Source organism: Aspergillus sclerotioniger (assembly GCF_003184525.1).
Source record: "Aspergillus sclerotioniger CBS 115572 chromosome Unknown BO94scaffold_17, whole genome shotgun sequence".
NCBI lineage: Eukaryota > Fungi > Ascomycota > Eurotiomycetes > Eurotiales > Aspergillaceae > Aspergillus > Aspergillus sclerotioniger.
The window spans coordinates 526,752-549,950 of record NW_020291007.1 but is presented as its reverse complement, the minus strand read 5'-3'; the positions used below and the strand labels follow the sequence as shown (position 1 = coordinate 549,950).

Below are 23,199 nucleotides of genomic sequence, written 5' to 3'. Positions count from 1 at the left end.
AAGCTACAGCTGCAGACTCATTCTCTATCTCTCTATTTAGATTACTCTGATAACCGATTTCTTTTGGCGTCCGGTGTCCGGCAGGTCGTTCCCTCAGATATTATTTAATCCGATCTGACCAACACAAGTCACGGTCCGACTGGTATGACACACCTGCTGGAACTGGAGACTGGATAGGTCGGAGTCCCCACCCTGGGTTCATTATTACGCGATATCTTACAGTAAGATAGTGAGGTGGTATTCGGAGGCATTCAGCTGGAGACAATCACCTGCCCGTCAACGCCTGGGAGATAACGCGATTTCCCTCTGTTCCTCCATCATCTATCTCGATGGCTTCTCCGTGGAAAACCATCGGGCAGGGTGTCCTGCACCTTCTCTCCGAAGCGTGGCTGTCCATCAACGGCCTCTGCATCGCGTCGCCGTGAACCGGAGCACGATCTCGCTTGGCTGAACTAACTTACTAACTCCCCGCAGTCGATTGAGCCTCCCTTGGGCCCTCCAACCCCGGATAATCTTGGCCTCCTTGCGCGCGGAGATCGGCAGGCTTGGTTCGCTAGCATCTTGACTCTTGACTCTTGACAGGCTGACAGCCCTCAAGCGAGACCTGTTTCCTGGATGTCCCTTTTGCCGGCGTCGGCAAGCTACATGGCCAAAAGGCTCGGCTAGACAGCTCCCCAGTGCCCCCACGCGCTTCCAGTCAGTGACGGTGCTGTCCGCAGCCAGCCGATCCACGAGCCGAGGCTTGTGTCAGGTCCCTACAAGAGCGCGGGAGACTTCGTTGGTTCATCTAGAAGCGCATCCAGAAGTGATAGCTCAGAGACCCATTGCAGATCTGGAGTTGCTCCCAGATCTGCCTGCCTGTTGTTTGTCAGCCAGCTGCAGCTACTTACAAGTGGAAAATTATCCTCCGTTCAACCACTCCGTGCTATGATTTCTCCGGATTTTGAATATCTCTGCGGGGTTAATCGGGCAGTATGAGAGACTGTGCCTCCCCTGCAATGCGTATAAAACCCGCAAATACGTTAACATGGCAATATCTGGCAGTCTAGCTTTGTCTTCTCAAATCTCATACAGTGAATTAATCAAATTATGTTTGTAACCTGGCGGTTTCTGGCCCTCGCGGCCATTCCGATGATTTCGGCACACCCCTCCGGTACTCTTCAGAAGAGAGTTTTTAAATGGGGCTCTACGAAATACCTGTTTGTGCTTGGGCTCATATTTTGCAGTGTCTGGAAAGCCCTTGGGTGCTTACTGACACCTGGGTACCAGAATCGCCTTCGGTGACTCGTATACATACGTCCAAGGGACACATGGTCTTCAGAACTACAGCTTCATCGGCGACCTCCAAAACTTCGAATATAGCCCACAGACTCTGCTTACTAACAAGATTGTCCAGAATCAGGTTTGACAACCACTATACTATCGCAAATTACAGGCCCTACTATCCAGTTCTGTTGCTGATGCAGCTTTCTGAATGCAGGCCGCAACTGCAGAAGGAGGTCCAAACTGGGTGGAATATCTAACGGGCTGTGGTCTCGAGGAGGGAGTTACCTCGCCCTTCGACTGTGGACAACAGCTGTGGGACTTTGCATTTGCAGGGGCAGACATTTCCGTTGAATAGTACGAAACCGCGGTGGCTCATCTTCCATTGCCCTCTAACCTACCACAGCACGCCTCTTCACCATAACTTCACCGTCTCGCTCGTCAACCAAGTCAAGCAATTCAACGATTACGGACAGCCCGTTCTCAAGCAGACTGTAGACCAGTCGCATGCGTTGGTGGCCATATGGATCGGTATCAACGACATTGGCGACAGTTCTAAGTACGATGTCGACTTCCCGACCTTCTACAATGAGCTCATGGATACGCTCTTCTCCTCTGTTCAGACAATTTACTCTCTGGGATACCGTTCCTATCTTTTCATGAACCTTCCCCCACTGGACCGGAGACCAGGCAACCTAGGCAGTGCTGATCCCAGCCCCAATGCGACACAGATCACCTGGTACAACGATGCATTGGCCCAGCACGCAGATGCCTTCCATGGACGCTACTCAGACACGAATGTGATGTTGTTTGACGCTCATAGTGAGCTCAGCTACATTTTAGATCACCCAAGCCAGTATGGCATCGTGAACACTACAAACTTCTGCGCGGGCTACGACCAGCCGGATATTGAATGGAACTACGAGGCATACGGGTGTCCAACGCCTTTGAACACCTACTTCTGGTACAACTCAGGGCATATGACGAGTCACATTCACAAGATACTAGCCAGTGCTGTGCTTAAGAAGCTAAAGGAATGGTCTGGTTGATCTGATACTCTATGCGGAGTTTTGGATGACTATATGCAGAAGTAACCATGATCACCGCAGCCTGTATATAACTATGGCTGTCCGAAGTTAACAATACACCTGTCTTATTTCCTATCAAGATACAATAGCTAGTCTACAGGAAATTTCTCCACACAGAGAACACAATCTCTACCTAGTATATACACTTACAATTCAGACATGTTAGCGCGCAAGGGCATTCCACCCAGCAATTTAAACGCATATTCTAGGACCTAACTCAGCTCTTAGTACTTAAGGCTCCCAATACCGTTTTGATTCTTAACAGTATACCCATTGATTAATTCATTATCTATATACATTATTCCCTTCTTCTTCTTCTTCTTCTTCTTCTTCTTCTTCTTCTTCTTCTTCTTCTTCTTCTAGCACTAGAAAGGTAGATCATTGCATGTTATGAATCAATTATTAACAGTTCCAAGCCGTCGAAAATATATAGAATATCGGATATCTTCACTACAGCTCCACATTCTCAACAACACATATATTGTCTCTACTTATATGATATATACGATCAATTCATATCTATCCTAGTTTCACTTTACGTTCAATATCCATAATAATCCCCCACACCCAACTTAAATCAACTATCCATAACCCATCATTACACAACTCACCCTCCTCCACATACCCTGCATAAAACCTAAGAGAGCAAGAAAAAAAATTACCTACCTAAGCCCAGAGGCCAAGGGAAAAAGGGGGAAAAGAAAAAAGAAAAGGAAGCCCACGCAAACAACCAAGAAAACATTACAAAATCAGATTGAAAACCACAACTAACATACACGGTAAATACACATGTATCCGGAATCGTCAGCGATCACATCATCGACCAACTATTAGTTATCAGAAATTACTCAATTAAATTGATAATGCAATCAGGTAAGCACTCCAAGCAATCATCTATCAAGCACCCGTGTCGTGACTAGCTAGCCCACTAGGATGATGCCTACTTGGAACCCGGTGCTGGTCTGGCTCGATTGGCAATTTTGCGGGGCGGCGGCTGCAGTAGCAGCTGCCTTGTGCATCTACCAAGGGTGTCTGCTATGCGTTGCAGATCAGGCCTAGGTAGACGCTTGGAATTGCGTCGAGCTAGCCAGTAGGCTCGTATCGGGATGCAGCCACTAATGTAGGCAACTCGACTGGGTCGAGAGAGGAAAGGCGTGCATGCACGGATTGAGGGAACACAGACATGGCCTTGGCTAGTTGGATGGATGTACGGATAACTCATTTCTTGATAACTTCGACTAACAAAACCAGAAGCAGATAGGTACATTTTCTCTCCAATTATCGGCATGCAAGAACTGAAGCTACACACTATCTAGACCCATCCGTTCCGGAACAAGTCAAGTGATACACATAACTTTTGAAAAAGAAACAACCACGCAAAGAGAAAGAAAATTAACGTGTATCCGTGAGATATCAGTGTGCAATCGTATGGGTTTCGAGGCCGTCCCATGCCGGGGAGCCTGTTGTAAACTGAGCAAAAACACGCGAATAGTCTATCGTGATATCGATGAACGCCGCCCGGACCGTTACGAAGAGAAGGAAAGTCATGCGCAGGAGAAAGGAAAAGGTCTACCGATGTGACAATGGAATACAAGCTCAGTGACTGGACTGGGCATCAAGGTCAGTTTACCAGCGACGGTTGCCACCGAGAGGAGCCGCGTTGGAGGCAGTGTAGTTGTTGCCACGGCCACGACCACCGCCGCCGCGACCACCCCAACGGCCGTAACCACCGTGGCCATGGCCACCGCCGCCGCTGTAGCGGACCATCTCGGCGAGACGGGGGTCAATCTGCTGCTTGGCCTCAGTAAGGATGGTGACCAAGTCACGAGCCTGCTTGGAATCTGCGCAAAGGGCCATGTTAGCATCAAATCCAGAGGAGCAGGCGAGAACAAGGCAAACACTTACTGTCAGTGGTGAAGAAGGTGATGGCGGTACCCTTAGCACCGGCACGACCAGTTCGACCGATACGGTGAACATAGTCCTCCGAGTTGTTGGGGTAGTCGTAGTTAAGAACGTGTGTGATGTCGCGCACATCTTCAGACACATGTAACGTTAGCAAACAGAGCATTAGTCAAGATAGCAACGTGGCTTAGGAGCCCTTTCTCGGTCATGTGAGACTTGATGCATCGTTCTCTCTCTCTCAGACTTTCATCAAAGATCCGTGATGGACGAGTCCGAGGGCGGCAGAAATCGTGGTCCTAGAGCAACCTTGGAATGCAGCTTTAACGAGTCGGTGAAGAGGAACTTCCATCCCTCTACCGGCCAAGTTCAAAGATAGAGATGGTGAATCAGAACAGAAGATGTAATACGTCTGCTACACTGCACTGTGAGTCCAAGGCCCTCCTGGCTTGAGAACCATTTCAGGAGACCCGACAAAGCCTGGAAGAGTCATACACACCAACGGGTGGTGGAAGAGAGTCAAGCACCGTGCCATTGACACACATCCTCAATACGGGTGAGGGTGCCTCAGCAGAGGAAAGAAAGGGGAGGGGAGGAGAGGGGGAGGGGGAGGGGGAGGGGGGATATTGCGATTTCATCATACCAATACCACGGGAAGCCACATCGGTAGCCACCATGATTGGGCTCTTGCCCGTCTTGAATTCGTTCAAGACCCAATCTCTCTCTTGCTGTTGCTTGTCACCGTGAATGGCTTGAGTGTATGTTAGTAGACAATTAGAGTTCGCAGGTAGAGTGTGAACTTACAAAGGGCGGGCCATCCGTCCTGGCGGAGGAAGCGAGTGATTTCGTCGGCGATGCGCTTGGTGCCGGTGAAGATGAGACACTTGTTGCCACGGTTCTCCATGATCTTCTCGAGGTGCTTGATCATGCGGTCGCGCTTCTCAAAGTCCGAGACGACCTCGACAATCTGGGTGATACGGTGGTTGGCAGACAGATCCATCGAACCGATGTTGACCTGAATGTAGTCGCTGAGGAAGTCCGACGCAAGCTGACGGACCTCCTTGGGCCAGGTGGCAGACCACATGCAAGTTTGACGGTCAGGGCGAATCTGGGAGATGATCTTGCGGATCTGGGGCTCGAAACCCATGTCCAGCATGCGATCAGCCTCATCCAGAACCAAGTATGTAACACGGCGAAGGTTGGTACGACCAGCTTCCAGCATGTCAATCAGACGACCAGGAGTGGCAATGCAGACTTCAACACCACGGCTCAGGTCACGAATCTGAGGACCCTTGGGAACACCACCGTAGACACAGGTGTTGCGGATACGAGAAGACTTTCCGAACTTCGAGATTTCGGCCTGAATCTGGACGGCCAACTCACGGGTGGGGGCGAGGATAAGGACAATGGGACCGTCACCGGGAGCGAGGAGGGGCTGAGCGTTGATGTGAACAATGGCCGGGAGACAGTAGGTCAAAGTCTTTCCGGAACCAGTCTCAGCGATACCGACGACGTCGCGACCAGAGAGAGCCATGGGCCAACCCTGGGACTGAATGGCGGTGGGACGATCGAAGCCCTGGGCCTTGACTTCGCCCAGAACGTACTGGGGGAACCCAGCTTCATCGAAGGTCTCGACAGGGCGAGGGACGTTCTTGCCCTGGACGGCCATCTCGTGTTTCTTACGGAACTCGTCAACCTCACGCTGAGTGCGGTTGGCGACATCGGGGTGTTCTTTGTAGAAAGACTTCTCGAACTTGGGAAGAGCATCGAGATCTGCCATGACTGTTAGCACTGCTGGTATTTCCTCCCGCGAAGCTTCGCAACTTACCCCATTCTTGCTTCTTCAGGCCAGCGCCCAGGTTGGACATGCGGTCTCCACCAGCGCCAGCACCGGCACCACCACCTCTGCCACCGTAGCCACCACCATAGCCGCCGCCACCGTATCCACCACCACCACCGTAGCCGCCGCCGTTGGAGTAGCCGTTGGAGTAGCCGCCACTGCCACCACCGCTGCCACCACCGTTTCTAGAGCTGCAAAGGGTGTTAGCATCCAAGCCTCGCTGGTTCACAATTTATATTGATCCTTGCAGTGATAATCAAGCAAAAGTCTGGAGTTCTCTCAAGGCTGACCGCGTCGCGTGACCGCAACCGAGACTGCAACACCCTTGAGGTGAATACAGTCATGGTTCGGGTAGTACACCGACAGGGCGGATTTGATAAGAGACATTTCATCCGACCAGTGCCCGGGGAGTCAAAGGATAGCTTACCGATACGAATCGCGCTGGTAGCCGCCGCCGCCGCCGTAGGAAGACATGATGAAATTAACGAGAACTTGTTTTTTGGCCGAGGAAAGGGAAACAGAGGCGTTAAACAGACACAGATGAAGCGAATGAAACGGAAGAAGACAATGAAGGAAGTAACACAACCTTCAAAGACAGGGATAGGGAGGAGATAAGAGGAAGGAAAGGTAAAAGAGGAGAGCGAAAGATGATGATGAGATGGAGGAAGAAAGAAAGAAAGAAAGAAAAAGAGAAGGAAGCCCCGGGCGGGAAGCGAAGAAAAGAAAAGGAAAAAACGACGGGAGGCGGAGGCAAACATGGCCGATTGGGCTTAGTGCAGGGGAAATGGCGACTCGAAAGCGCAGAAAATGCGTCAATGCGGCCCTCTCATTGGCCCCCGCCGCCACCGCTGATTAAGGCGGAAGGCGACCTTCAACTTGCGCCGCGCCCTTCATGCCGCCGCTGGGACATAGATAGATACGATATGCCAGGAGGAGCCGCCCAGACACAACAGGGCCTCCCGTCCAGTCTCTATGGATGATCGTCTTCTCCGCATGTCTATCTTCATGTACACAGTCCATCAACCCTTTCCCCGCGTTGCTAGCTCCTCTCCCCGGCCCCAGTTCGGCACATTCGCCCCTAGAGGTGTTTGCCACCCATGCCCATGTCCCAGAAACTAATCTCTAACTCTGTCGCTCGTATGAAAATCTTAATCAATTCCTCCATCCGGCTAGGGGAAACGCGTCGCATCTGGGTCTCAAGTAGCTCTAAACCAGTGTCAGCTGCCGTCATTCCCTTTACTATGTCATGGGTGGGTACAAGCTGGTGTCTTACCGGATCCCAAGCGCACTGCTTCCGTATAGTCCTCCGCGACATAATTCTCGATCCACTTCCAGTACCGATTGCCCTCGCGGACGGACTCTTTGTCGGTGTACAGCCTCTGTGCAATGGCTCCGTATCCGAGTAAGCAGGGCGCAAGGGCCACCTGCAACGCGAGCCAATCCTCCGATTGTCCTACATCAAGGATATACCGGCCGTATGCGGTGCACGCTGTTCATGAGACAACTGACTGTCAGTAATCATTTTACAGAGAGTCAAACAGCTAGGGACCCATCACCGACCAATAGTTTCTGGGGTGCTCTCCATCTGCTCCTTAGATAGACCGAAGGAAGCACAGTAATCGAGGTGCAACGCAGTTTCACGCTGGATGTGGAGAACAATCTTTGCTGACTATAGTGAGATATTGCAAGTCAGCTAAAATTCGCCACTGCGTGAAAACACTCGATAGAGAATTGCAGGATACCTACTGCAGCAATAGACTCCATGTTTCCTGCTTTATATGAAGCGAGTGCATTGCTCCGGGCAAACTGAATCTACATCAATTTGTTAGAGAGCCCCATTTGCAAGATCGATCTTGATTACCGTACCAGGTAAAGATAGTCCTGCACCAGATATGATTTGAATCTTTCCTCGGGGAGTGTGCCGTCGCCCATCCGCTTGACAAAATCATGCTCCGTGAAACGCTTCCATGCCGACTGGACGTCGGGACGGTCTAGAGCATACTCCACAAAATGACCGCTGTTTGTCCCATTAGTAGGGCAATCTCGTCAATTGCAAATGACAATCAAACTTACGCAGCAAAAGGCAGGTTGTAGAAGGAGTGAAAGTGATTGATCGGCCCACTTCCCTTTCCAAGATCAATGCTGGTCTTAATGCCCGCCTCAACAAATCGAACGGCACTGTGGACTGCCCGTCTCAGATCCTTACCATGAGCTAGGTTGGCCGAAATGGCCGAGGCAAGAGAGCAGCCGGTGCCATGAGTATTCTTCGACACCAGATAGTCAGTCTCGAATAAGGTAACCTCTTGCCCATCGTAAAGCACATCAATGACCTTGGAGGCATCGCCTTGATTGTGTGCAGTCCGATTATCGCTTGTGAGCGGCAAGTGGCCACCCTTGAGCAGGACTCCCTTGGGGCCCATGGAACAGACCTGCTTTGCGAGCTGAATAATACCAGGCAGGTCCGTTGGTTCGGGCACATCTATACCGGCGTCTTTCAACAACAGCATGGCTTCCGGAATGTTCGGGGTAAGAATAGTCGTCAATGGAAGTAGTTTTATGCGTAGACCTTGGATAGCTGCTTCGGGTAAAAGCCGTGATCCGCTGGTGGATACCATGACCTGTTTCGCCTTGAGTCAGAGATAGAAGCTCTCTCTAAGTCATCATATGATTTTGGGGCAAGGGTACCGGATCCAGCACCACCGCAGGCACTTGGTGGAGGGTCAATGCTTCAGCGATGACGTCTATTGTCTCCGCGGAAGAGAGCATTCCTATACTTTATCAGTCTACAGGTAAATGTCCCGAAGGGAGTGAAAAGAAGAGAGAAAACGAAGTATCATCTGAGAGAGCTAAGAAATTCATACCTAATTTGACAACATCTGCGCCGACATCTTCCAGGCCGGCGTTGATCTGCTTTTTCACGAACTCCGCGGGAATGATGAAGATGTCCTGCACCCCCAGGGTATTCTGGGCCGTGAGCCCCGTGGTGGCTGTGAGAGCATAGCAACCATGTGCAGCTAGAACCCTCTGATCTGCTTCTAGACCCCTAGATCCGAACGAACTGCATTAGCTCGAGAGGTTCAAAGCTGCGATAATGCATGTTAACATACGCGCCGCCCGAGCTGTCAGAGCCTGCAATGACCAAGACCCGCGCGACTGACATGGTGACGGTCACTGCGTAAAGCTTTCTGGGGCTCAAAAGAACCAATTGGAGGGAGAAAAGGTCACAGGAAACTATTTAGGGAAAGGATCGAGTGACCCAGCTGAGGTGTCAAGCGGATGGCGGGAGAGTTCAGTGCCGGGCAGAGAAAGCCGTGTGCTTGATTGGCGGGGTGCGGGGCTGGCGGGAAATCGAGCAGCATCCCATTTATCGATACAGAGCGTATCCACAATTCACTTGTCTGTAGGAATCACAATGTTCTTCATGTTTATTAATCTCATCCCATCATCTAGAAAAAAAGCAAATGCCCGCTATTCATATTGGCGACAAAATCACAAACCCAAACCGCCTAAATATAGCTATATACAAAACCGGGAATCCACGAGGAGCTATGGCAACATGAAGCGGAATAGGCTGTCCATCTCGACCCATTGCCGGCCACACTTCCTCAAATACGCGTCCACTACCCCCTTGATAGTTCCAAACCGCGTGCGATTGAACTCAACCAGTGCCGCCACACTATCCTTCTTTTCCCCAGTGGGTTCCTTCTCTGCTGCCTTCCGAGCCTTGTCCACATCCCAAAGTCCAGCAAAGTAGAGTAATTGGTTGTACATCTGTTTTTCCGTGTACTCGTACGTCATTCGGCCAAGGCAACCTTCGGCGTGGCCCCGGGGTCCAAGACACCGGTGCCCATACACACTGATTTGTCTGGTCCGGTTACCGCATGCCGTGTCGTCGCAGATAAGCCAGCCCTCATAGTACTTGGAAGTCTGCGCTCGGATCTGTGCCTCGAGCTGGGCCACGATTGTCAAGACCGTAAACGGTTTCTGACAAGCTTGGTTGGGACACACGACACCATTGGTAGTGCACATGTGGGTTGACTGTGCCAGTCCTTCAAAGACCGATTTCTCCTTGCAGAACCGACAGGTGAGTGTAAGCCGTGTGGCATTCTCAAAGCGCACGGAGTCGGGAATCTGCGACTCCAGCGGGAAGATATCGGCATTCTGCTGGCTGCTCCCGCTGGAGCTATTGATCTGGTATTTGCGAACATCAAGCCCCAAGCACTCAGCTAGTCGAACGGCATCGGTACCAGGAATAGGTGCACAGAGACGCTCGATGGGCGGGAATATTTGCTTGAGGAGGTAGAACTCAATATCAGGCTTGAGCCCTGAATCAGACTTCATTACGTCCTGAAGTGTATATGACCGCTTGGCCGGTGGGAGAGACGCAGTCTCTGCATCCCCATTCGTCACGATGTACGATATCACGTCGCTAGGACGAACCGACTTTCCACGGGCGAGCTCGCGCAAAGCAACCTGTACCGGGGGCATCGATTCCTTGTTGGGATATTCTTCGGGTCGCTTGGAGAGTTTCTAGGCGAGAAGGTTAGTGCCAACAAGACCAGTGTCGATTGACCAGGGCATACATACCGTGTAGATGACGTATTTTTGAACTGGAACCGAGAACTCGCGCATCTTTTCTGCTAGCTCGCGCAGGTAGTCATGGACTCGGTTGAGGACAATTTCTTGATCTTCACCGGAAAGAACCTCGTTTAGCAGCTTCTGCGAGACTTCCTTGGACAACGAGCAATATTCACGTCTCTTCATATCCAAGCCCTTGACTTCGAGCTTGTCCACATACTTGCCATCTACTTCGGTCATGTTGACAGCGGCATACTTCTTCTTTGCGTGAAGAAGGAGGCGACGGAACACATTGTCAATGTCGATTTCCAGCAGCCGATAGCGCTCGTTTACCGATTTTTTGAATTCATCACCGACCTTGAGAGCATCGCTGATCGTGTCCATGTTCGTGTTAATCATGACCGAGTCAGTATCACCATAGATGACTCTGAGCTGCTTTGACTCGGCCAGCTCCTTGGTGCTTCTGAGAATTTCACGTCCCTTAAATGTGGTGAGCATGGCCAAGGGACGAGCGTAGAAGCGACTCTGCGTATATCCCAAACAACCGTACATGGAGTTAGCGGTAAGCTTAAAGGCCAACTGCTTGGTGTCCCACAGCGCAAGTTGCTCAGGGGTAGCGCGTTTGTCCTTCATCAACTTCTTGACTTCGCGTCGACGGCCAACTAAGGTAGCAATGAGTTTAGGCAGAATACCCTGCTCCTGATCTGAGGAAGGAACGTCGGGCACCTTTTCTTCCTTGTCGTTGTCAACCTATATAGAATGTCAGTTCGCGCCCAAGTCACTTCTTTGAAGAGACTCACAGTCGCTGTCCGTTCCACTGTCGTGAAACAGATATTGTATTCCTGGATAATACTCGGATACAAACTGTTGAAGTCCATCACAAGGATGAATTTGTCGTAAAGACCTTTCTCGGGTTCAAAGACAAGACCACCCTTATATTTGTCCTTTTTCTTTTTGTCCGCCGAATCATCATCGTCGCCCTCCTGCATCTTCTCTTCTGCTTTCAGCAGTTTAGAAGCGTACTTGTCGGGACAGATATATTTATTACGGTGGAACTCGTGCAGCAGAATGTACTCATTCCGCTCTGCTCGCGTACCGCTAAGTGTTCGTGCCCAAGAGTTACCAGCAATATTTGTGAGAACTTTGGTCAACGGTAGCATCTGAAGTCGCAACACCAATGCAGCAATGAAATAGGTATCCGCGTCGCAATGATTCACGAAATTCATGAGGCCATCCTTGGTAGTGGCCCATGTCTTCAATGCGGCTTCGCAATCCAATTCTTGTCTGGCATTTCCCTTTCCGAGGTAGAGGTCACACATCTCTGTCAAACTCCAGGATTGACATTTCATCATCAGAGACTTCCAACCATCAGTATACATTCTCTTCATATGAAAGCGAAGAATCTTACCTTGCCCATATCATTGGCAACATCGCACATCAGTCTTCCTGCAATAAGATGCCTCTCGGCAAAGAAGCCGCCACCCCTGTTGAAATTCTTGGGCCAATCGCCGCGCTTTAACCGCCCGAGTCGATGCCAGCCAGGTGTTTTCTTTTCCTTCAATCTGCTGAGTAGAATGCTGAGGTCCACTTCCTGGAGTTGATGTCCCATTAGAACATCCGGATCCATTTTTTCAAACAGTGCTAAGAATTTGCTGAGCAGAAACTGTTCACTCTTCTCTAGCATATACATGCCACGCTGCTTCCGCGTTTCAGTTTCAAAATGCATCGGATATGAAGTGCCTGCAGGCCGCATGACCGTGAAAGTCTTGCAGGGAAGTCTCTCGGGTGGGGTTGTGTCCGTGAGTGAAACGTTTTCATACACTCTTGCGCTTGCCACCAGAATCTCCTGTTTATTCTCTTTCACATTGAGCTGTGTTCGGAAGGACAGACTCATGATCGTAAGAGGGGGTGCTTCCAGGTTCTCAGAATCAGGAACCGGGGAGATAAGTGCTGGCTTTGTTGCCTGACATTCAAATTTGCACCAAGAGGCATTGTTAACAGCAGAAAAATCCGCTTCCTCTATTTTGAGCCAACAAGGACCCATGATGTTTTTCCAGAGCACGAACTGCTCAAATAATGATGTATTTGTCCCGAAAACATGGGAGAATGTCTCGCCCTTGACGTCCATTGGCAAGACAGACTTGTCGTAAGGATAAAGGAGCTTCAAATATTCCGCCTCTTTCGGGACACCGGGTAATTCAAATGCATATTTGCGGGTGCAAGGCTTGATCTTATGCATTCCTACCTTCAGCCTTGACATCATCCCGTCGACTTCCTGGTAAACATCTTCCATGTCTACCTCTTCGTCTGTCTCTCGCCCGTTCTTGTGCCGATACTCTCGGGGGAGAAAGTAGAGCTTTCGTAGGATGTTGTCGACTTTGACGAATGCGCTGGCGTAAGAACCGTTCTGCTTGTTCTTCACCTTTCCAAACAAGCAAAGGCTGCCGTTGACTTCTGTGAAGTCCAACCAGAACATGCGCAGGCTGCCGTCTTCCTCAATAACATCCTGGGCACGAAGCTTACCGAAGCCACGCATTTCCGATGACGCCGGGCTGCTGAGGACATTCAGCTTGCTCCTAACATCGTTCCAGGATGCATCTACTTCTGGCAATGGCTTTGTAGGCGAAGAGCTTGCAAGAGCCGGACGATCCTCTTGCTTGAGTTTCGGCGGCGGTCGGCTTCCGGCCATGTTGATGGTTGTAGCTTTAGCTTCGTTCTGTCCAGTGACTTCTGCAACCTCCATAATATCATTGTCATCGTCATCAGGCTCCTCCACTTTGACAGGCACGGTGACCGATTTCCTTTCTACCGCTTTGCTGATTGGGGACGATGGCATCGGATCACCCATCGGGAAGTCATCGTCATCATCCATATCAGGAAGCGGGCCATCGTCGTCGTCCAAAGCAGACTCTGTCTGGTCCCTGACTGGCGAAATCGGATCACTATTCTCATCCTTCCTAATAGGCTTCTCTCTGCGTGTTCGGTCGGCTAGTGGGGGTGACAAGATGCGAACTTTGCGCCGGGTCTCAGACTTGATTATGTTTCTTGTTGGCACACGATGCGGGACCACGTTGGTGTCGACTTCTCCGAGCAAATCGGCCATGAATGCATCGTCTTCTGCGGTAGCAACAGGCTATAAACGTATTAGAGGGTCACCTTGTGCTCGACAAATCTATCCAACTCACCTTGGGCTTCGGAGCAGAGGGCGCAGCCCCGCCGCTGAAATACTTCGAGATGCCATTGTTGATCTTTTCCTTCCGTTGCTTTTCCTCCTCACGCTTCCTCTTCGCAGCCTTACCCCGGGCAGGCAAACCATCGTCTTCGCTTTCACTGTCGCCGTAGTCTGCGTTCCGCTCGTTCCAAACCTCGCGACCGTCATCTGCATAACCTTCTCCGTTATCGTCGACCACGAAGTCATCCTGATCTAGCCGGTTGCGGATAATTTTCTTATAACCTTCATCATCGACTTCCTCGTAGATATCGCCTTGTTCCTCAACCTCGTATGTCGACAGGCGTTTCTTTCCTGCGGCGCGAAGGGCACGCAGCTCCGCCAATTTCGCGCGGGAAGCAGACATGGCGCACTGGTGATCTTTTACCACAGGAACCAGATGTCCATGGAAGTTTTCCTGTGGTGAAATCGTTTGATTCCCGTATGGGTATGGGGAAGGAAGGGGTTGACGGTTCTGGTGGCTGCTGTAACTCCGAAAGGCGGGTGTCGCGCGGCGGAGAAAGTAACGCGTGCGGGACGCGGTCGAGACGCGCTCCGCCAATCTCCGTTAAGTGGTTTGTTTGCCGATTTAAGTAAGCAGGACAAAGTACGAAGCAGCAACTACGAAACAACCTACACTATGTTGAATTACACCTGTATCTAAGAAAAGGAAATTTAAAAACCCCACTGACCAATATCTGGTTACCTGTCGGAGCTGAATATTCCCGGGCCTTGATAAAATCATACTAAATTCGTACCGTCGCATTGCTCCTAGATAGCTACTGGCACGAGCAAGAATCTTTCCAATAGATACTATCCAACATTTACTCGTACATCTCATCTGAATCCGTGTCGCTATATTCCTCTGCATGTTGTCAGTCTTCGTTACGGTGACTTCCGCCGGTCAACCTACCTTGAGCGAGACCATAGTCGAATGACCCATCTAGACTTACCTTCAGAGTCTCACGGATCACGTTTTGGGCTTCCTCAGTGAGCGAGCTGTCGACTGCATTTAGAATTGTTAAGCTGAAGCCTTTGTTTCCGAGGCCCAACTGTGATATGAAGGCGAGTATGCCATCAGCAGTGAATCTGCTAAAGGCATGGATCGCAAGACTTTGGAGCTTTGGCAGACACAGGAACGCAGTGAGCGCACAATCATCGAAGAAATCGCCACCTATCCAAAGCCTCTCAAGCTGAGGAAGATATGGCGTCATGGCAATCACATGATCTACAGTAAAGCAATCAGATATGTCTTTGAGCTCCAGTTCCCGGAGGTTGTTGAGCTGGCTGATCGATTGTACAAGCAATTCGTTGCCTTGCATGAATTCACTCGCTTCACCGCGAAGATAAAGATATTGCAAGGTTTGCTGACAGGCGAGAGCTTCGTGAAACGCATGACTGTCAGTCATTGCATATCCAGCCAGGGAAAGAGTAGTTAGACGAAGTCCTTCATCGGCTAGAACACGCGACAACAAGAAGGAGTCGTCGACGAATCGCTTGAGCTCCAAGCGCCGCAATGATCTGCAACTGCATATCCATTCAGCGACTCGTGTGATAACGGCGTAAAAGTTATCGTCTCGTGCGGCCGGTATTGAGTCTGTCAGTACCAACACCCTCAACATAGGCGCCGCCGTTAGTGAGGCCAGCTCTGCGATTGTCTCAATTGTAAGACTCGCCAACTTCAGCTCAGATAGGGAATTCAGATGTGAGCCTAGGGCTATGATGGAACGAGGACCTAGTTGGGCGTAACTGAGTATCTCAAAGTACTCCAGCGTATTGGGGCGCAGTTCATCCAAGAACTGTTCAGAATCTGCCTCCGCGTTCCTGGGTGGGGTATTCTTCCTAACACATGAGGTAAGCATCATATGTCAGATACTGGTAGCAGAATCGTACCATCCATATATTGTAAGATGTTTAAAATCAGGACAGTGGTTGCGGAGTTTGTCTCCAGCATGTTGGCTAAGAGCATCCCCGGACCAGATTGTCAGAGACTGCAGCAAGGGCAACCCTTCGATCCATGACGAAAGGGTCTCCGGTGTAACTAGAGAGCAGTCAGATATTTCTGAACTCCCTAATCAAATTCCTGGGAGCCCGTAGATGGAGACTACCGTTACAAGACATTCCTCGTATTGACATTGTTTTCTCGACGATTGCTTCAGAAGTCAGCCTATGGGACTAGCACACGGCGCATGTCAATGATTACTGAATAATTCACTAAAAAATATGAGACAAACCTGTGCCAATCTTTACCATGACCCAATCATTATCAGGGGCAAGGGTTGATGACCGAAGTCGCTTATTCCCCTTGGCTTGATAGCCGCGGGAGACAAGACTGAAGAGCTCCGGAGTAAAGAACTCCCTAAGCTCTGTTATCCTGCGAACAATCTATCATTTATTTAGGGGTGCATACTCCTTCATCTTCTTCGTGAACCCGGGGTCCTTGAGAAGGTCCCCAAAGTCATCCAGATCAAGATAGCGGATATAGCTGTAGTAAGGGAGGTAAGTCTGATCCAAAGTAGACAGGATAATGGACCGCCACAACAACGCCCATTTTTGTATGGCAGGATCTTGTTCGCCCTTGGTACTGGCCCAAGTGGTGGCCACTCTCCGGGACCTGAATTGCTCGTCTTCTGTTCCTCCGCCCCTCACTGGCGAAGTATCACACAGCCTGCCATTGATATCAGCACCCAACGCCACACATCATTGTACCCATCCGAACAGACTCACTTATATAACACAGCCAAGGAATGCTCTGTAAAACATCTCGAAGAGATCGCGCACTGAAAAAGGCTGTTGTAATCCTTCTCATTGCCAAGGATATCCAAGATGATATAGAGGACGTCACCGGCTAACGCGAAGGTCATTTTCGCGGCAAAATATCACAACCTTCAAAAAGAGAAACACGACTTTCACTTTAACAAACATTTATCGGCTTAGACTTTCTCACTTCAGGACCCAGCGCCTCTTGGATCGATGCGCAGTCGTGTCCCTGGAGGAGAAGCAAGGCGCCTACCGTACAGTATCGCTTATGTAAGCTCGCGTCGTGTTTGCGATCCGACGTGACGGAGATTGGCCAGATCCCCAATAGTCCAACAAAGAGCAATATTGGGGAGTTGGCTGGAATTTTGTTGCATTCCAGGCTCTAAAGCATTGAAAAACGGTAGGGCTCAATCTATGGCACCAGATGAGCCCGTTCTCCTTCTAAAAAATCGGACATGGCGAACTTATCGTTCTCACTCGCCCCAAAGGCGATATACCAGCTACATGATGCTCTGACCTGTCTGGCGAAATTTGATGACAGCGTGGCTATTGAGGCTGAAATTGATCTAGCAAGTCCATGTTTTCCGAGAGAATATCGGCTGAGCTGGTGCTAACTGACTACCAAAGCTTCGCTTAAGCGTGCTCAATTCGACCAAGACGGCATACTCTGCGTTTGTATTTGAAGCGGATAGCTTTTTTGAATCCTATTCCTTTGGGAGAGGGAGGGGTGGCAGCTCTTCTAGGGTAGCTCGTCCAGAAAATTTCAGTTGTCAGGTGTTGATCAAAGTGGGGAGATTCCATGTTAACTGGATAGACTGTTCCTAAGCTAACATGCGGTAGGCCATGCTGTCGGCCTTCAAAGGAAGAACAAGTGGGCGTGACAAAGACACATCTGTTGAACGCTGTGAGGTTGAACTCCAGGATGATCTAGACGAAATCGAGTGTCGACTCGTCATCAAATTGATTTGTGGATTTGGTAATGTCCCGTTCCCCCGTCAACGTAGCTGTAACTTACTATGATTCCAGGCGTCATTAAGCTCTATAAGCTTACCTATGAACCCGTTCATGTACAACATGCCATATTTGACAGGTCCAAAACGACAAATGAATGGAGTATCCAGCCCAAGTATTTGAAGGAGATAACAGATCATTTCGGTCCCTCAGCAGAGCAACTGGACATCTATTCCGAACATGGCAAGGCGGTCTTCACCAGCTTTACCACGAAAAGCTCGGACGGAAAAGGTGATGCTACCGGCGTGACCATACATGCATACGTCTTACTTACTGTCTGACCGCAGAGATTCTTCGACAACCAATCCACACTTCGGTAGCTATTGACAAAAGAGACTTTGACTACTATTTGGCTGAGGACCACCTTCACGTCGCCATCCATATGAAAGACTTTAAGGCGGCGATAGCGCATGCAGAGACGGCAAATGCGATGATAACCGCCAGGTTCACTCGCCCATGCCGCCCTCTGCAATTCGCATATGACTTTGAGGGCATCAAGTCTGAATTTACATTGATGACCAGAGGCGAAGCGTCGGGAGACGATGCTCCAGACTCCTCTCGGGCAACACCAGCCCAGCTATCTGCACGACAGACCCCTGCACCCGTGCAGATAAGCCAGAGAAGCACGGCTTCGGACACGAGACAAATGCCCCCTCCCCGCAGTCGGTCTATTCGACCTCTCACCGGGACCTCCACTCGAGCTTCACAGTCAAACGCAGAGACTCAGCGACCTCCACCATCAATCGAATTCGATAGCCTGTTTGTACCAGCGGACGACGATAGACAATGGGACGTACCGAATGAGGAGGATGAGGGTCCAGCAGAGGACGAGCTCGGTTGGGATGCAACCGGTGATCAGGTACGACCTTAGGCCACCTTCGCCTTTGCGCTTCTTCACTGACACGCGCCAGCAGGCAAGCATGGGCCCTGGGCTACGGGATATCGAGCCCAAGATGGCAGAGACCAGTGCTGAAGAAGAGATGGGCATCCCCCCTACCCAGCGCATGTCACAGGTACGTTGAGCGCATCCTTGTCTGATGTTCAGGCTAACAACCCGCAGCTGCACGGCCTCGGTCTCTTCGACTGAGCGGCCAAACATAGCTCTACGCATCTGGGGTTGACCAACAACACCGGCAGCCGTACAGTAAACACCCTCGGCAAGACTGTCATCCTCCGCAGCGCAACTACAGTCACGATCCTCAATCACGAGTGATCACCCAGCTAGTCGCACAACCCGCGCCGATACCAACCACATCCAACGCCTCTTCCGGCAAAGAAATCGGGCTGCATATCCCCTTCACATTACCTTGGGCGTCCGTGACCGGCCCACAATTGCCATGCTCCCCCCATCCACAAGCGACAACTGTACGCTCATCAACCGTCGCAAGCACATGCTCACTTCCCACCGCCAGATCCATCACCCTCCCCATCTCCCGCGGCGGCAACTGCCCGCGATCATTCCTCCCCAAGCCACAACCTCCCCATCCTGACGATGTACATAAACCCCATGCCAACTAGCCTCTATACTCCGACACCCCACGGGTGCAGGAATAGAACTCCCCACCAAAACACCCCACCTATCATCCGCGGACCCAAGTACAACAAACTCCCCTTTTTCTCTATCCCCAACCACCACCGTAAACTCTCTCCCACACGCCGCCCCCGTCGCTCGAAACCCAACCTCCTCAATCCTCACAAGCTCCCAAACCACCTTATCCCCCTTCCTCGCCTGCCCCAACTGCCCCTTCCTCGCAGCTCCCCATCCATACACCTCCCCATTCTCCAGCACCACAACCGTATGTCCCATCCCACTGGCAATGCCCACCACCTTATCTCCAAACCCAATCCACCCCCCATCACCACCACCAGAACCAGAAGGAACACAAACAACCCCCCCTCCAAGCCCCAACTCCCCCTTCCCCCTGATCCCAAAACAAACACCCTCCTCCCCTCCCCGGAGACCAAAAACGACGCCTCCCATGTAGCCGAAACATCCCTAAACCGCTCCACACCATCCACAACCACCTGCCGAAACCTCGTCACCGCATCATCAACCCCAGGAAGACTACCGCATCTCCCATCCTCATTCATCCCCGTCGCGTAGACCCGTCCATCGGAGAACAATATCAAGGTGTGGTTTCCGCCTGCTGCGATGCGGGTAATCTCTGATGCTGGTAATGGGGGAGAGGTATCCTCGAAGAGACACTTGGTGGGCGTGGAGACGTCTTCAATGTGGCCGATACCGAGCTGGCCTGAGCCGTTGGAGCCGAAGGCGTAGAGGGGCATTATTGGATTGATTTTGAAGTTTGCTGGTTGTGCTGTATGGTAGGATCTAATGTGGGTGTGTGAGTGGATATATAGGGTGTGTTGCTGCTGCTGGTCCTTGGGGACGGATGGATAGATGGATTAATGGGTGGATGGTCACCGTGGGCAAAGGAAAAGATATCAAGCTTGAGGAAATGGCAATGATATGTAGTGGCGGGGCTGTAAACATGATGGGTGGAAGAGGATACCGCTTTCCTTATCGCCTGCCTGTTCGGATGCTAGGTGGGATGGTGGGATGGTTTGGCCGGCAGAATGAGGGGAGTCCGGAAGCGTGGAAGACTTGGTGTCGTGAGGTAAGGAAGTTACATTTTTATGGAGCCAGAGTTACCATGGAGGGATTGAATGAGGTCAGATATAATGCAGCAACAGTCACTTGGGTATATAATATTAATCGACTTCTATATACTAACGAGTACCATGTATGTACCTGGGTATTGAGTGCAAGACGAAAGAACCTCTCGCTCGACAAAAACAATATACTAAGAATGCAAAAGTGAAGCGTGTCGTCATTCAAAACAGACATGCCACATTCAATCAATCACACATACTCGCTTCCCAAGAAAAAAAAAAAAAAAGACCCAAAAAGACCCAAAAAGACGCCATGTTTATAGTTCGGACTTTTCATTATATGACTCCGTGGAGGAATCTTGCGCAGCCGGGGGAAGGGCGAAATTGTCCGTCTTGGTGGCAGTCTGCTCCATCGGGCGGAACATGGGGCTGGTACGGTGGAAGTATGCGTGGACATGGCCCTCGAGGAGGGAGTCATCCGTATCTTGCACGAAGTCCTCACCCTTTTCGTTCTCGGAGATCCGAGCAGTCATGGCAGCCTCCCACTCGGCACGGTATTCCTCGACCTTCTGCTTGTAGTCGAGTTCGGCGTCGTAGTGCTTGCCAACGCCCGTCAAGCGCTCCCAGAGAGAGAGGTGCTTGGCGTGGATAGCGGGTCCGTGGTAGTCACTCTCGCGGCCATCGCGGATGTATTGCCAGCGACGCTCTTGCTCCTTAAGGTCAAGACCGGTGGTATCCGGAAGGAAAACGAAAGTCAGGAGCATGCCAGCAAGTCCAAACCAAGGGACAACGTAGAACTTGGTTTGGGTGTCGATGTAATTGTACAAGACGGATGCCAGGAGCGCACCGCTCTTACCGCAAGCGGCGGAGAGACCGTGGGCTGTAGCGCGGATGGGAGTCGGGAACACCTCCGCAGCCACCAAGAAAGTGACCGAGTTGGGGCCGAACTGGTTGAAGAAGGAACTCAGGAAATACATCGCCTGGAAAGCGTGGATGTTCTCCGGCTGGATGTAATAGTGGTAGTGGAAAGCGGGGATGACAAAAAGGATGAAGCACATGAGGAAGCCGATCATTTGCATCCACTTGCGACCGTAAAGCTTGTTGTCAACGAAGAAGGAGGCGCAGTAGTAACCAGCCAACGACACTCCGATATTGCACAGACTCCAGAGCCAAGTCGGCATAATGGAATTGCTGCCAGGGCTCAAAACCTTGATAAACTCGGAGCTGAAGAGCTTGTTGCCGTAGAAGAATACATCGTTGGCAAACCAGCCACCCGCCGTAGCGATGATGCGGAAACCGAAATACCGAAAAGTCAGCTTCAGAGAGTTGACATCGTAGCCAGTAACAGACGCCTTCTTCTTAGCAGCAGCGAGCTGCTTGCTAGCTGCCTTCATATGGTAGGCACGGTAGTACACAAGCCACAAGGTGCCGACGGCGGGAATGGCGAAAGAGATACGGTAGGTCCACTGGGTAGCCACCGTAGAGTACGGTGGGTTACCGCTACCGTGGTGGAAGATCAACAGCAGGATGATCAGGATAGCCTGGTTGAAGAATTGACCCCAACCCTGCATCAGGAACGCACTGGTGACCTTGCGGCCACGGTGAAGGCGATCCTCCTTGGTCGAGACCTTTCCAGAGCCAACGGCATTCTCCATACCGCTAGTGGCAGTCATTGGGTATTCACCGCCGACACCAACGCCATAGACGAATAATGACCAAGCGTAACAGATGATCCAGCCGTTCTCGGTGACACCCCATGCAGCGGTAAGCATGATCAAACCCAGCAACATGATCGAAGCGTCTTGGATAAGACCCCATCGACGACCAAGCCTAACATTGAATTAGCCAACCTTGCCCGCATGCACCCTCAGACTACCCCCCCGACATACCAATCACCGATGATTCCGACCAAGATTTGACCCATAATGATACCGACAATCTCGAGGTAGTCGACCGCGTTGATCCATTGCTGGTTGCAGGTCTGATGTTCATCCCAGCAGGACTTAAAGGAGGCCTCAAACAGAGGCTTGATGTTTCCAATCGAGAATAGCACGTAACTAGAGCAAGCAAAATGTGAGCCTCATAAATTCCGAAGTCCCACGGTTAAAACAGCACGTACCCTTCCAGACCTAGACCAGCACCAGGAAGCACCATGTTTCGGAAATAATACGATATCGGAGACAGAGGATCCTCTTTTGTCATCTTCCAGATCTCACTGAGTTCACGCTTGGCTTCTGCAGCATCGTATGATCCGACGAACTTGATCCGCTTCACGAGGGGTAAGTCCGCCCAATACGTGCCATCCGGCGTGTAGCTGTCATCGGGGCGAATGAGCTCGTCGAAGGCACCCTTCTCGTGGATGTCCATATCCTCGAGAGGGTTATGGGTACCCGACATGTCGGGCCCATGGGGAGCACGAAGGCCAAAGTCGGTCATTTTGGCGTCGTCGGATGACCAGTCGACTCGAGGCTCGACGGTCCGGGCAATTGACGACGGAGGGGTGGACGCGAGAAGCGAGCTTGAGACGTCCTGGGATACTCCTAAAGGAGGAGGGGGAGGGGAGGGGGAGCAAGCTCGAGTTGACCGTGATGAAGGCGTCACACACGATGCAGGCCACGTCGGACACGGCCAGCCGTCGAACTTATATCCGGAGGGTAACGGCAAAAGAAAATCTCTGGGCGCAGGCGGACCAGGACCAGCCCACCAGCGAGCCCCAGGCACATGTCGAAATGGTGGAACGTGATAAGCCAAACGCAGGACTGGTTACGGAGAAGATCCAGCGTAGTGGCGGGTTCCACCGTCGCTCCGAAGTCGAGGCTGCCGTGTCAGTGGTGCATGGCAGGCTGCCCGCCCCATTGCCCAGACCCGGTAGTCCCCAGCGGGTGAAACTCCCACGAGCCTCGAAAGCATAATTTTCTTGCGGCGGGTTGGCATTTGCG

The 23,199-nt window shown here is 51.2% G+C and overlaps 8 protein-coding genes across 8 annotated transcripts; 2 read left to right on the top strand and 6 right to left on the bottom strand.

Annotated features, from left to right (window-relative positions):
* Window positions 1-1,089: 1,089 nt before the first annotated feature.
* On the top strand, window positions 1,090-2,312 carry BO94DRAFT_625173 (SGNH/GDSL hydrolase family protein; the record flags this gene model as incomplete). The annotated part of the gene is made up of 4 exons (XM_025617260.1): window positions 1,090-1,199; window positions 1,270-1,402; window positions 1,481-1,620; window positions 1,670-2,312. 4 exons carry the CDS (start codon window positions 1,090-1,092, stop codon window positions 2,310-2,312), a joined length of 1,026 nt encoding a protein of 341 aa, XP_025466575.1.
* Window positions 2,313-3,808: 1,496 nt separating this feature from the next.
* On the bottom strand, window positions 3,809-6,265 carry BO94DRAFT_109177 (DEAD-box ATP-dependent RNA helicase DBP2). Its single transcript, XM_025605491.1, has 4 exons — window positions 5,055-6,265; window positions 4,894-5,001; window positions 4,257-4,385; window positions 3,809-4,192 (listed from the first exon to the last, which is right to left on the bottom strand). Exons 1-4 carry the CDS (start codon window positions 6,028-6,030, stop codon window positions 3,978-3,980), a joined length of 1,428 nt encoding a protein of 475 aa, XP_025466574.1. The 5' UTR covers window positions 6,031-6,265; the 3' UTR covers window positions 3,809-3,977.
* On the bottom strand, window positions 6,153-7,202 carry BO94DRAFT_109210 (uncharacterized protein). Its single transcript, XM_025605492.1, has 2 exons — window positions 6,339-7,202; window positions 6,153-6,281 (listed from the first exon to the last, which is right to left on the bottom strand). Exons 1-2 carry the CDS (start codon window positions 6,846-6,848, stop codon window positions 6,276-6,278), a joined length of 516 nt encoding a protein of 171 aa, XP_025466573.1. The 5' UTR covers window positions 6,849-7,202; the 3' UTR covers window positions 6,153-6,275.
* A 132-nt stretch (window positions 7,203-7,334) lies between these two features.
* Window positions 7,335-14,243, bottom strand: BO94DRAFT_557443 (DNA-directed DNA polymerase alpha catalytic subunit POL1; the record flags this gene model as incomplete). Its single annotated transcript, XM_025613930.1, has 13 exons — window positions 7,335-7,579; window positions 7,651-7,759; window positions 7,837-7,902; window positions 7,957-8,107; window positions 8,164-8,708; window positions 8,776-8,858; window positions 8,952-9,133; window positions 9,198-9,281; window positions 9,734-10,620; window positions 10,678-11,418; window positions 11,469-12,026; window positions 12,077-13,801; window positions 13,854-14,243. The coding sequence occupies 13 exons, from the start codon at window positions 14,241-14,243 to the stop codon at window positions 7,335-7,337; spliced, it is 5,766 nt and encodes a 1,921-aa protein (XP_025466572.1).
* A 338-nt stretch (window positions 14,244-14,581) lies between these two features.
* On the bottom strand, window positions 14,582-16,851 carry BO94DRAFT_518881 (uncharacterized protein). Its single transcript, XM_025610049.1, has 7 exons — window positions 16,604-16,851; window positions 16,287-16,544; window positions 16,111-16,235; window positions 15,985-16,029; window positions 15,770-15,917; window positions 14,790-15,718; window positions 14,582-14,741 (listed from the first exon to the last, which is right to left on the bottom strand). Exons 1-7 carry the CDS (start codon window positions 16,738-16,740, stop codon window positions 14,701-14,703), a joined length of 1,683 nt encoding a protein of 560 aa, XP_025466571.1. The 5' UTR covers window positions 16,741-16,851; the 3' UTR covers window positions 14,582-14,700.
* A 240-nt stretch (window positions 16,852-17,091) lies between these two features.
* Window positions 17,092-18,734, top strand: BO94DRAFT_557441 (putative DNA repair protein rad9; the record flags this gene model as incomplete). Its single annotated transcript, XM_025613929.1, has 7 exons — window positions 17,092-17,205; window positions 17,264-17,422; window positions 17,477-17,612; window positions 17,663-17,878; window positions 17,935-18,506; window positions 18,562-18,660; window positions 18,708-18,734. The coding sequence occupies 7 exons, from the start codon at window positions 17,092-17,094 to the stop codon at window positions 18,732-18,734; spliced, it is 1,323 nt and encodes a 440-aa protein (XP_025466570.1).
* Window positions 18,735-18,846: 112 nt separating this feature from the next.
* BO94DRAFT_557439 (RCC1 domain-containing protein) lies at window positions 18,847-19,933 on the bottom strand (the record flags this gene model as incomplete). The annotated part of the gene is made up of 3 exons (XM_025613928.1): window positions 18,847-19,092; window positions 19,125-19,475; window positions 19,532-19,933. The coding sequence occupies 3 exons, from the start codon at window positions 19,931-19,933 to the stop codon at window positions 18,847-18,849; spliced, it is 999 nt and encodes a 332-aa protein (XP_025466569.1).
* Window positions 19,934-20,521: 588 nt separating this feature from the next.
* Window positions 20,522-23,016, bottom strand: BO94DRAFT_536232 (putative MFS phosphate transporter). Its single transcript, XM_025611965.1, has 3 exons — window positions 22,380-23,016; window positions 22,150-22,317; window positions 20,522-22,090 (listed from the first exon to the last, which is right to left on the bottom strand). The coding sequence occupies exons 1-3, from the start codon at window positions 22,694-22,696 to the stop codon at window positions 20,578-20,580; spliced, it is 1,998 nt and encodes a 665-aa protein (XP_025466568.1). The 5' UTR covers window positions 22,697-23,016; the 3' UTR covers window positions 20,522-20,577.
* Between the last annotated feature and the right edge of the window lie 183 nt (window positions 23,017-23,199).